Consider the following 13,853-nt stretch of genomic DNA (forward strand, 5'->3'; position numbering starts at 1 on the left):
AATATAGTTTCCTCCATTTGGAAGCATATTTTGATGGATAGAGGAAATTACAAATGTAAGCAAGTATTTCGTTTTAGATCATTGCAAATCACGACTGAAGATGCAATCTTATCCGTGGTTTGACAAATAAACATGTCATCTCCTAGAGGCTCCCAGTTTTTACCAGTACCAGTAGGAATCTCTTAGTTCTTTGACTGCCAAACAAGTGTACTTCTGACGTGAAGTTTACATTGAATTTTGTATTATTTGCGACTATACTACTAAAACACTGAATAATCGTTGCTTATTTACGTCGAAAGTTGGCACTGTTATCTTGTTTTTCTTTTCGTTCGACATTAACAAGGAAATATTCAAGAATTCAATTCAAAGGGGAATTCCCGTTGAGTAAAGAGTTAGTATGAAATGGAGAGTTTTTGAAGCACAACAGTGAAAATGTGATCAGAAAATAGGATTAAAACTTAGGAAGTTATGAAATTTTGCAAAATACTGCTATTAATAAGCAAATGAGTGAACTGATGATGTCATCTCCTTACAATTTTCCATTGATCGTGTTGAGAAGAAATGACGAAATTTCAATTTTTCTGCTCTAAGATTGTCAACATAATGTTATTCCTGAAAACAATCATCTCTCAGATGTGCACTGTAGGATTTGATACTGGAGCATAATTACGTTTGAACAAAAGAAAAGAACAACAACAAAGTTGGGAACTTTCATGATTATGCATGTGCAAACAAGTTGTGAGACGATGACGCCTTCAACTCACAATTTGCATGTCATAATTATTGAATGTTCAAGAACTGTGTTGAGAAAAATAGAGAAGCACGGTTCACAACTTCATAAACTTCCTTATTTTCTTTTCAGATTTTAATCAAATTTTCAATGTTGCATTATGAAATGTTATCAAGTCTTTTTAGCTCACCTGACCCGAAGGCTCAAGTGAGCTATGGCGATCGCTCTTCGTCCGTCGTACGTCTTGCGTCGTCCGTCGTGCGTCGTCCGTCATGCGTCGTGCGTAAACTTTTTACATTTTCATCTTCTTCTTGAGAACCCCAAGACCGATTTTCACCAAACTTGGCAGGTAGCATTTCTTCGGGGTTAGGATCTCAATTTGATCAGATTGGCACCATGCCCCACCGGGGGGGGGGGGGGGGGGGCAGGGGGCCCATAGCCCCTAAATTAAGGAATCTTTAAAAATCTCCTTCTCTAGAACCAGAAGTGATACTAAGTTAAAGAGCTAAAATTAACACCATGAGTAAATATATTGATGATCGTAAAGATTCAAATTTCTTCGTGGCAGGCCCAGGGTTGTCCCCATTCCAAAAATGGCCCTTTATTGTAAATTTTCATCTTCTTCTTTAGAATGCAAAGCCTAATTTTCGCCAAAATTGGCAGGTATTATCACTTGGGTGATAGAATATATACTGTATTCACACAAATGGGTACAATTCCCAACTGTGGGGTGGGGAGACATAGACCCCACCCCCCCCCCCAAAAAAAAAAAACAACAACAACAACAACAACAACAACAACAACAACCCAAATTAGAGAATCTTTTCAAATCGTCTTTTCTTTTTTACTCCACTTTATTTTCCCAATTCACATGCTGCTTCATATACCAAATACATGCATAATAATGAATAGTACATTATGGAAAAAAACAAATAACATGAAAATCTAGACGATTCTTTTTCATAGCTGTGATGCGTTCTGTATTTTCCAAATGCTTCATAGAAAACAGAAACGGACTTAGAGTTGGAATGATATTTTTGACTTAAGAAGAAAATATAAAATATTTTGCATAAAATAATTGTATTCACGAAATGTCCTCTTTCAACGTGCAAAGTTCCAAAACAGATTTCTTCATCTGTGAACATAACATTGCGGACATTTTTAGCCTTGAGCAAAAAAAAAAAATAAAATACTTCACACCAGAAAGATGACACATGGTTACATTTCAGAAATAAATGTATTAATGTCTGTTTATGAGAGTCACAAAAATTACAAATTGCAGAATCACTGATACCTATTTTACATAGACAATATTGAGTAGCGATTTTTCTATGTACGAACTTAAATTGAAAATTACGAATTCTATTCTCTATCGACGATCTATAGATCAAAGAAAAACGAGACTTCCATAACAAAGAATCTTGTAGGTTCAACAGTAAATCAGTTTCCAATTTTACTTGATGGTCTGTCTCTGAAAGTGTGGTTTTATGATTCTTTACAAAGTATGGGTAACAAAATTTTGAAACTCTTTTGGATTTAAGAAAATTGTTCAGTAGAAGATCACAAGGATTCGAAAGTAATACAGCACTTTGACAATCTATATTTTGTTTTATGGTGAATTTCCATTCTTGAGGAATGGCATATACTATTGAAAAATAAATCAAGAATAACCCTGGATTAAATTTCTGGAATATTTGGTCATAATTCATGAAGGAACCATCAGGGTTGATAATATCTCCTATGTAAGTCATATTTGATTCAAACAAATTTCTAGAATAAATAGGCTGACCATCAACTAAAATATGGGAATTAAACCATAATGGCTGTGAAACAATTTCCTTGAATTTAACTGGGTTGTAGTACTTGTAATGACACCATGCAAAAAGAACATCGTACCAAAAAATATCAATATTATCATTTAGAATAAGGTGCCGAGGTGAAAGATTCCATTTAAAACACATATCACCGCCCAAAGTTTTTACATACATTCTAAGAAAAACTTTATGTTTACTCTCATTTTCTTTATCAAGGTACCTCTTTACCCAAGTTATTTTCATACCAGAGGTAAAAGATTGCAGATGCGGCATTTTCAGACCACCCTCATCATAATCATTATACAACAAAGAACGTTTTATCTTATCGTTCTTATAACTCCATAAAAATCCAAAAAAATAATTTTTGAACCTCATCAAAGAAAGATGGAGGAGGATTTGGCAATATACTTCAAGGATAAATCAATTTTGGAATTATTAAAGATTTTATAATAACAATTTTTCCATACAGTGTCAAAGATGTACAATTCCACAAATTCAAAACTGCTCTTATTTCTGCAATTTGAGGTCTGAAATTCAAATCATAATAATTGATACAATCAGAGAGTGGAATCTTTATTCCTAGATACATAAACAAATCTGTTGGCCAAATAAATGGAATGTCTCGGCACAATATTTCTGAAAAACCTCCAAGTCTGACTACATTGTATTTCTCAAGGTTTATTTTTAGACCTGACATTTTTCTATAACTATCCAACACTCCAAGACATTTTCTTCGATTCAATTCATTCGGCTTCAAAAACATAATTGTGTCGTCTGCATATTGACATATTTTCACCTCCATATCGTATATTCTTAATCTCTTGATTTCCTCATTTTGCCGCATTAAACAGCCAAGTAAATCTTCTTTTCTTATTGTAAACTATTTGTACTTCGTGGAAGGTGAACTTGCGATACACAGGTGAGCGCGAGACCCCCGGGTCTCTTAAAGGGAAGGTAAACCCAAAGAACAATGTGGATTGAGTGAAAGCAGCAACATTAGTAGAACACATCAGTGAAAGTTTGAGGAAAATCGGACAATCGATGCAAAAGTTATGAATTTTTAAAGTTTTGGTGTTACAACCGCTGGGTGAGGAGACTACTAGAGGATATGACGTATGAGTGGACAACAATACAAAGAAAATATAAAGGAAATTCAACAAATATTCACTTTTCTACAATCATGAAAGAGCAATGGACCAACCGCTTTCAGAAAGCAGGGGGAATAATTGCTACCCTTAACATATGTCAATATCAAGTTGATGGAATTTGTAATTTTCATGAAAAATTGATTTTTGCAGAATTTTCTTTATATTTTCTTGGTTTTGTTGTCCACTCATACGTCATAACCTCTAGTAGTCTCCTCACCCAGCGGTTCCAACATCAAAACTTTAAAAATTCATAACTTTTGCATCGATTGTCCGATTTTCTTCAAACTTTCACTGATGTGTTCTACTAATGTTGCTGCTTTCACTCAATCCACATCGTTCTTGGGGTTTATCTTCCCTTTAACTCTTCCGCAATTCCATGCCGCTCCATACTGCAACATATGCTACGACATCTGTCGATGCTGGTTCAGTCAAAGTCTACATGCAATACAAGTGATTACTGCTTTTGGCAGAAATGCAAATCTAAAAGTAATCGCGGCTGAGATTAAGAAAAACAATATTCTCTCTAAGCCCCAGGTTGAGATCTTTGTAAGTCCAGAGGGGAGACCCATTACAGGGAAAATCTAGTCCAAATATAAGTTAGTCATAAGAAAGAGTCCAGGAAACAGTTATTGAACAGTCCATTATGAATATGCAAATGGCAAAGTGAGCATGTCGGCCTGTCACAACTTGCCATATAGTTTGTAGGCCCTACATCAAATTTTGAAATTTCCAGTTTTTCATTCAAACGCAATTATGCCCGAGGGTCAAATCCTGGTAAATCTATTAGTATTACTATTTGATCACTATTCTGAAGTTATTCAACCAGGAATAACATTTTGTTTCAACCTTCAATGACAAAAACATTTCGTCTTCGTCATTTTTTTTTTTTTTTTTTGTACGCGATCAATGGAAAATTGTGAGGGTATGACCAAGGAGGTTCTAGAGAATGGAGTCACAACCGTCTTATTTCTATGCTAGATGTTCGAAGCCGCCGCTCAAAAATATTTGAAGCATGTGCCAAACAGGACAGGTACTGCTGCGCAGATACGAAGACAATTGACTCGTGTCTCATTGCATAATCATCAGCCACTTTCAAAGGAAGATATGTCTTTGTGATGGTAATTACTTTTCGCTATCCCTTCTTATAAAAGGTAGGTGGTACAGACACGAGGATGCGCGAATAGAAATTGAGCAAAAATGCTGAAATAAAGATGAAAATTACTCGACTGGGCATACCCAGGCACTAATCTGATATATCTATCAATTAAGAATTATACTTGAAGATTATTCCATATTTATTTCATTTGTGGAAATTAAGCGGAAAAATGATAAAACCAGCTTTCCAGGATGGTACAGTTTTAAAAGATTTCACATGATACAACTATGATTTACACTTTTGTTTTACATGCTTTGTCATTAAGTGAAATTTCATTTCATTTAATATTAAAGTAATAAGCAAAATATGGCCAACATTAAGATAACGTTCAAAATGAATCTTCAGATTGCTCAGCAAGACGGCGGCGTCGAACATCCATCATCAAAGGCACAAGTGCACCAGTGGAATTCTTTTGTACATCAATGGAAATCAGACAACTGTTTGAATAATTGCAGCCAGTTGGAACTCCATGTATAAAACCTCCTTGGTATGACATGGTTAGCTCACTCATTTGCACATTCATATCCACTGTACAAGAACTGTTTTGTACAGTGACTGTACAGTAATGGTTGAGGTGAGGATTCAGCTTGTAACGTTTTGTGAGATATTTAGAAACTACTCTGAAATGTTAAAGAGCATACAATTCTAAGGGGAATCAAAAGATTATTTGATGAAAGTCGGTATTGAATTAGGAGCAGCCTACTTTCGCCAAATGAGACTGGTGCGTTATCTTTCTATTTACTCTTCATGGTGTTATAAGTGTTTGCAACCCTCATTGATTTTTTTCTCGCTCCACTTTTTTGTCGTTTTATAATCTCAGGACAAGATCGATGATGACATCTTCCAATCAAAATCGAGAACGAAGCGTCAATCGGTGACGTCATACAAGGAAACAAAGCAGCAGTTAAGATTACTCAAAGTGCGTATGGACGATATTCAAATTTCACGTGAGTAGTCCTATTTTGTTCTGAATTTCTACAAGAATTGTTTGCGTTTTTCTTATAAGTGCTGGATTTATTTACTTTTCCTCTTTTTTTTTTCACAGAAATAAACCCATCGATGATGTCAAGATATCTTAATGTGAAGGCCTATCTAAATGTAGTTAATGTGCAGTTGATGTCCTATGTGCCTTTATATTTTACCCCGTGGCATTCTACTTTCTGTTGTGTTAATGTGCAACCATTTTTTTTCTTTTGTTCTTTTGCAAGAAGAATGAAATCAGTGCTGTGTATACACTGTCTCAAAGCAAGTGAATCTACCTTATCATGTTTTTCTCAGTGATATGCCCTTCATGTACATAAAAGCACTTATGTCTTGGCCTTATCACCTTCAAAATGAAATGACACTTGGGCTCAGCATCCAAGCTTGTATGCTTGGATGGAAATGAAGTTTAGATTGCTGTGGCCAATCTGATCTTTGAGTGGGCATTTGAAATCGTACAGCGTTTATAAATCGGTAGCACCGTAGAGATGTGTAGGATTATCTGTGCTTCACCTGATAAAAAAATTTGGCTTTACCTGACTTGGTACCTTCAACAGCCTGTGACCCCGAGGACGTGTTAAAGGGCGTGCAGTGTCCAGAGGAAGACAAGTGTATCAAATGGAACCAGGTTTGTGACGAGGTTCAAGACTGCGGTCTACCACAACTCGGAGAGTGCCTCAACCAAACTGTACAGCAGTACCGGATTGAACGGGAGGACCTGTGCAACGGAGATGAGAACAGAGAATGGTGTGATCTCAAAAGGCACATTCCACGAAGTACGTCCGCCTCCCCCCCCCCCCCTTCCTCCTCTTCCTCCTTATATTTTTTTTTTCTGTTGAAATACTAAATTAACTAATCACGTCTCTTATATAGACTAAAATGTGAAATTTCCATTAAGGTAATATATCATTAACCAATAGTAACAAAATTAAATAAATTGAAGAGAAATCACATACGAAAATTATGCACTTAATTCATAACTGGTAGCAGTTGTTGTTTGCAGTAGAAAAAAAAGGTAGTTATGCGGTATGCAATTAACTTTTTTTCCTTTTCTTGTCTTCGTGTCTTCATAAATGGTGTCTCTGTCAGTTTGATTTAAAGGATGTAGTTCAGTAATATATCGCCAGTCAGTCTTGCTTGAAAAGTGCCTTAACCTAGGCCTATATGGTACTATAGTCTACACTATACCATTCTTTATTTGACTGTATGACAAATATAAAATGTGAAACATGTTAAGCGGTTGTAAGAATTCTAAAGAGCATGTCGTCATTTAGAATTAGATACTACATACTTCAGCATGAACAAAGTACCACAAGGAATCACATGTAGCATTCAAACTAATATGTCAGTGAAAAAATCAACCAAGATTGTATCAAAAAGATTAGCGAAATACACAGACGTGTGTAGTATAGTAATAGTGATGACTGAACTACTCACAAGCACAACTGCACAACTATTTGTCGAACCAAACAATCGCTGCAATCCTGATAACAGAGGCAGATTAAACAACTGTAGAAACAATTCAACAATGACAGAAACTGACATCACTAAACTATCATATTATTCATAGTGACCCGTTCCAATCCTTCAAACCACTCTCTCCTCGACCAGGATGTGGAGAGGACATTGACCTTTCTCAGCAGAGTGGTAACAGGACAGCTCGTATTGTGTCTCCCAACTACCCCCGCCAGTACCCCAGCGATATCTACTGCTACTGGATGGTGAAGACGTCCGAGGGAGGTAGCCTCAGTGTATCATTCAAGAAGTTTGACACGGAGCCTAACTATGACTTCTTCAGCCTGGGAGTAGGTAATTTAACAAGAAGTAAAGCCAAGGAGGTACCTCCTTGGTAAAGCCTTGCTAAATTTCAACATCATGCTGACGAGGTACAGTCACAAATATTCCATTGGGTCAATATTGTAAAACCATCATCGCTTAGAGAAATAAGCATCTTTCTCTACTCTTAAAGAAACAAAAAGATAACTAATTTACCTAGTAAAACTTTATTGCGTCCACTTCAATCGGTGCAGTTGCTGAAGCCGATGATTCAGGAACATGTTGCTTCTTTCTTACACGACTGCCTTGTGGATGCTTGGGCGTAGCAGGGTTACTACAGAAGGAACTACTAGAAGCCATGAGGAAGGAAAACATATTACGAATATTAAAAGCTAACACAGAATGCAGCTGCCTCTTCGTTTAATTGCGTTGAGCGCCATGTAGCCGTGTTTGCATGGTTATATACAAAGAACATGCGATGAGTTTTAAGGAAATAGGATCCAATCTTTGGCTCTAATTACATTTCCACCTGTACCTTATCCAGGAATGTCCGCCTATGATTTAATGCTGTAGGAAGTGAAGAATAACATACTGTAATGGACCGAAATGGAGAAATACTTAATTTCTGTAGAAAGGGGTAAAAGTCAGAATTTATTATTCAGTGTTTGGGGTCATGACTGAACTTTATCAAAATGTAGATGCACTGCCATGCAATGCACGCTGACAAGGTGTATGCTCTCAAAAGCTGGTGACTGTTATGGAGATTTTTTTTTAATCGATAGTACCATGATGTCATCAGTTCCATTCTTTGGGTTATCTTACAGGCGCGAAGGAGAACGAGGAAGAACCGTCAAGTTACCTGATCTACAAACTTAGTGGCCCTGAGCTACCAGATCCAGCCAGTTTCCGTATCCAGGGCAACCAGCTGTGGATTTCATTCAAGAGTGATGACTGGGACAACTACTCTGGGTTTGAGATCCACGTCGCAGACACTTCCGTTTTTGGTAACACGTGGTCCATTTCCATCTAATAGATAATGAGAAAGAGAGAAATGCACTGTGTACTCACCTGTTCTCAAGCTCGCCTTTTGTGGAGTGTTAACTATTCTTCCAACAACACACCTGAATGACCAAACTTGGAACAGAGGATTATTTTGTCCCGTGTCAATGTTACCATCTCGATTATGTCATTCATTGATATGAGAACACTTCCTGATTGTAAAAGTTATTTTTAACACACACACACACACACACACCTGCCAATTACACGTGTTAGGAGTTTCCAGTTTGTTTCTTTAAAAAAGATGAAACTTTATTCGATTTTATATTTTTTACTGAATTTTAGGATTGGATGAAAGTGATCATTTCAGTTGTGGAAATAAAATGACGAAGATGACTGGATAGGTGATTATCCGAAACTAGATTGTAGTGACGATTGTTAGGGATGTTTGACGACTGATGAATAATGACTCTCTAAAATCGTTAATAATTGCAGATATCAATCATGCTAAAAGTTTTGATCTATGTCTTGAATTCCTTTTGCTCATTCAGATCCAGGGAATGTTGCGGAGAGCCCCTTCCCCGACGCAAAAAATACCAGTGAGTATACAGTAGCTATGATTACGAAAGCACGTAGCGAAGCCCTTTCAATCTCGATAGCAGAATTCATGAAAAGATTAACTGGCTAATGAAAGGTTTACATGCACAAACTTCCCTTATTCAGTATTCATTCAAAAAATAACAACAAAGGAGGAAGAGAAATCCTGACACGTTTGATTTTAGGGCTTTTCTCACTGTTTTCGAAAAGATGTATTTTGGTCTACAAGGGCCACAGCGAAATTATTTCATTATCGTGCTCTTGTTGAACTTTCGTGAACCCATTTTAGATCATTTTGCTGCGAAAGCTATGCTACGATTCATAAGTCACGTAGTAACATCTCGTGATTTAGTGTTACTTCCTTTCACTCGATGTGAGAGTCATTTCAGTGCTTAATATTTTCATCCAACAAGTGGTTTTCACGTATTCTTCAGATGATGTTCGTATAACACCAGTTACCCCCACGTGAATCGTCAAGGCCCGTCTTGGTGATTTGAAGGGTTCATAGGGCCTGTAAAATAGACAGACGTTACGGTCAGACTGTAATCTCGATGTAATATCCGCTGTCCCCGTGGAAGGTTAATGCTCACCATCACCATAACAGTCAAACTGTCAGGGACATTTTTCTTTCCCGTCAAGATTATTCTGTTTACTCACCATCCATGTCAGACTATAAACAATGACTTTCTATGCAGTCCAATCTGACGGCCTACCACCGAAGGTGTTTGTTTGTTTGTTTGTTTGTTTTGTTTTATTTACAACAACAACAGCATTACCAACAGAACAGTAAACAAATCAATCAAAGCAAATTAACAATAAAAACCAAGCATAACAAAGTGAAATACATAACAATATAGCAGAAACTAGATACCAAGAAAAAAAAAGTAAAGGAATATAGACATAACCATTAAACACAAACGCTAAAAAAGAGGGTGACACAAACAGGTTCACGTAAATTCAGACAAATTAGTTTGAAATCCAAACTAACATACATACTCTTACATTCTTTCAAAAGCTTTCAAATCATATATTATTCTTACATTTTCGGGGAGGTTAATGAATTTCTTAACACTGGCATGAATGCATCCAAATTTCATGAAATTATTTCTAGGTTTTGGAAGCGTGATAATAATTGCGTGAATTACGTAAATATAGATATGGAGCTATGAAATGACCTCTACATATTCCTATATCGTTCTTTGGCTGCTTTTGACAGGTTGCGGGGGTAGAATCAGGCTTGATATCGATGGCGAAGAGACCATTACCACGCCCAATTACCCGGAGAACTATGGTAACTACTTCCAGTGTGACTGGGTGATCCGGATCGTCCCTGGACGCCGCATTGGAATCTCATTCAAGACCTTTACCCTGGAGACCAATCAGGTGGGGTTGTCCTTTCTGATTTGTTATGTTCGCTGGATTCAATCCACCGAAATGAAAGGTTAAAGGGATGGTAGAGTTTTGGTTGAGACCTAACTTCGGATTTCTAGCATTTTTGGTGAGATAGTGAGAAACCTCTTATGAAACGTGAAAGAGGATGTAATTCCAAGAGGAAGTCAACGTTTATTTGAAGAAAATTGGATTTGAAATGGCTGAGATATCCAAACGGAGCGATTCTTATAAAAGGTGGTACCCACCTGTTATTACGATGGCTTTGTTTTACTTTGTTTTTGTATGTCTCGGCCATTCCAAAACCGATTTTCCTCATGTAAACTTTCAATTCCTTTTAGAATGGTATGGTCTGTACTATTCCATAAGTAGTATCTTGGTATCTCGCAAAAAGTTAAAAGTCAAATCCTCCGCCAATACTGTACAAGCCCTTTGGGAGATTCTGCTGTCTCAAGAACCTGCTTCTTTTAATTGTTTTTGGAGTCAAAAGGGGCCTGAGCTTTCAAACCTAGCAGAATCTTCGTCAGAGGCAAAGTGACAAACAGGCAGGGAAAGCAATTGTCTTAATTGTTTTTGTTAGCAAACTTTCGTAGTTGGTGCATTGTACAATTCAAATTGCCAAGTGCCAAGTGCCAATGAACAAACGTTATGAACAAGTTATGTTGTTAAACACAGTTATTGTGTTCACACCAGGGGCGGATCCAAGAATTCTGTAAAGGGGAGGCGCCTTTACAAAATTAAAGAAAGGTGCACACGCCCCCCTTTTTTTTTCTTTGTATTCCTTTTGGTTTGACGCGCGCCCAGTGTGCTGTCTGGATCCGTCACTGCATACTATCGCTGGCACATTATATTTCTGTTAATGTACATTTTATCTTCTTTAATTTCCTATAGCTATCCTTATCAATCACTTTGTCTATCGCTGTACATTCCCGCCACCATAATGATTGTGCAGTGTAACGGTAAAGGATGTTATGTATACAGTCCTGTCTAAGTTAATCCATCCTCACTTTTTTAGGACTTCGTGGAGATTGGTTCGGGCGGCAACCCCGGTACTGATGCCATGACGAAGCTTACGGGTCGCTCCGTACCAAGCAAGGCGGTACTGGTTGAAAACAACGTAGCTTGGATCAGGTTCACCTCTGACCCCGCCAACACTCGGCGTGGATTCATGGCCGTTGTCAGAGACCAGCCTTACAATGGTGAAGAGTAGAATCGTGATATTGTAACACAATGAGCAGTGTTAAATTGGCAAGCAAACATTCATGTGCCGCTCACATTATTGCGTGTTCCCCGTCTTCCCTCTCAGCATGCAGGAAGGTGAAAGAGAGACCCTTCCCACCTTTCATCTCTTAGTTTACAGAACGGTCAGAAGTTGGCTTTCCCATAGGAATCATCAGCCAAGAAATGCTCCAAGGCGATATGACGAAGTGAAAATTAAAAAAAAAAAAAAACCGTGTGTAACTTTGAAGCAGCAGAAACAGTGAAAATATGGAAACGGAGCGAAACCTAACCTTCATGCTCCCTTGACACGTTTTGTTGTAGGAAAATGCACACACAGCTGTGAGATATTTCTTTTTTTTTTTCTTGTAGTAGGTAACGATGACTTCAGAGGATGAAATCTTGAGTATTTTTAATGTGAAACTAAGAGTACTGTTAGCTTTTTTTCATGCGAAAGGTTGGAGTGGCAAACTTTTCACTTTTAGTAGCGTTCCAAGACATTGAACGATTGTTACAGTACATTTCCACTCAGTGGCGTATCTAGGGGGGGGGGGGGGGCAAGGAGGGCACGTGCCTCGGGCGCCACTCCTTGGGGGCGCAAAAAAAAAGGGGAAAAAACGAAGAAGAAGAAGAAGAAAAAAAATCGCCCGGAGGGGGGAGGGAGAATGGTGGGGGGGGGGGGGCAGAAAACCAAATCAAACAAGATAATAACAAAACGTGATGATAACGCGGAAATATACAAATTTCGACTCACTCGCTTGTACTAATTTAGAGTATTTTTTTTTTCAAGTCCTCAGTTTGTTGGCATAAATCGTTATCTATAAGGCCGTCACTATATCTTGATTAGAATTGTAAGATTTAATAAGCAAAAAATGACAAGAGTTTCATGATTTGTAAGCTGAAATACACAAATTTTCGGCTCGATCGCTGCGCTCGCTCGCCAAAATTTGTATAAAAAAGAGAAGAAGATAAGAACAAAACGTGACGATGACGCGGACAAAATGATGTCTATTGTGTTCACTCATGTCATTTTATATTTAGCAGGAAAAATGTTACACGGAGCAGCGACTGCAATTTCATTCGTTCTGAAGCGATCGCCGATTGGATCAAAAGAGGACGCCAACGGTTTCGAACATACGGGGGAGGGGGGCGCAAAAAAAAATAAAAAAAGATAAGAAAAAAACGTAATGATGACGCAGAAATATACAAATTTCGGCTCACTCGCTCGTACTAATTTAGAGTATTTTTTCAAGTCCTCAGTTTGTTGGTATAAATCGTTATCTATTAGGTCGTCACTATAATTGTGAGATTTAATAAGCAAAAAATAACAAGAATTCCATGTTTTGTAAGCTGAAATACAAAAATGTTCGGCTCGCTCGCTGCGCTCGCTCGCCAAAATTTATATAAAAAAGATAAGAACAATACGTGATGATGACGAGGACATATATCATACAAATTTCAGCTCACTTGCGCGCACTAATTTAGAGTATTTTTTTCAAGTCATCAGTTTTTTGGTATAAATCGTTATCTATATAAGGCCGTCACTATAATCTTGATTAGAATTGTAAGATTTCGTAAGCAAAAAATGACAAGAATTCAATGTTTTGTAAGCTGAAATACAAAAATTTTCGGCTCGCTCGCTGCGCTCGCTCGCCAAAATCTATCAAAATTCATTACATTTAAATCACCCGCAAAAGATCCCTTTTAAGTGCTTGAAAAAGCATCATGTGAACTTTGTTTAAAGTCCCTACCGGGATGGGGTTGGGGTTAAACACTTTTTCAGAAATTAGGGGCGCAATTTTCGTGCTTGCCCCGGGCGCCGTTTTCCCTGGATACGCCACTGTTTCCACTTCATATTTGAGCTGGCTGTAAATAAACATAGTAATGTCGTACGAACAGAATGTAATGGTTATAAGCAATATTAAACCTTGAAATAAGGCCAAGTAAAAAAAGAAACCAGTTTCTCGTCCTCGCGCGCATCGATTTTGGCCGCCGCATCGATTTTTTTACTATTTGCTACTTTCAAAATGGCGCCGAAAATACCA

The 13,853-nt window shown here is 37.6% G+C and overlaps 1 protein-coding gene across 1 annotated transcript in view; it reads left to right on the forward strand.

The window, feature by feature from the left end:
* Positions 1–13,853, forward strand: part of LOC140243651 (tolloid-like protein 2) — a 37,224-nt gene that overhangs the window by 14,505 nt on the left and 8,866 nt on the right. Inside the window, exons 2-8 of the mRNA XM_072323314.1 lie at positions 5,669–5,795; positions 6,387–6,605; positions 7,441–7,638; positions 8,430–8,609; positions 9,156–9,203; positions 10,418–10,584; positions 11,606–11,789. Of these exons, the coding sequence (XP_072179415.1) occupies positions 5,669–5,795; positions 6,387–6,605; positions 7,441–7,638; positions 8,430–8,609; positions 9,156–9,203; positions 10,418–10,584; positions 11,606–11,789 (1,123 nt within the window). The remainder of the gene's footprint in view (positions 1–5,668; positions 5,796–6,386; positions 6,606–7,440; positions 7,639–8,429; positions 8,610–9,155; positions 9,204–10,417; positions 10,585–11,605; positions 11,790–13,853) is intronic.

The sequence above is a fragment of the Diadema setosum genome, chromosome 20 (genome assembly GCF_964275005.1).
Source record: "Diadema setosum chromosome 20, eeDiaSeto1, whole genome shotgun sequence".
Classification (NCBI taxonomy): Eukaryota; Metazoa; Echinodermata; class Echinoidea; order Diadematoida; family Diadematidae; genus Diadema; species Diadema setosum.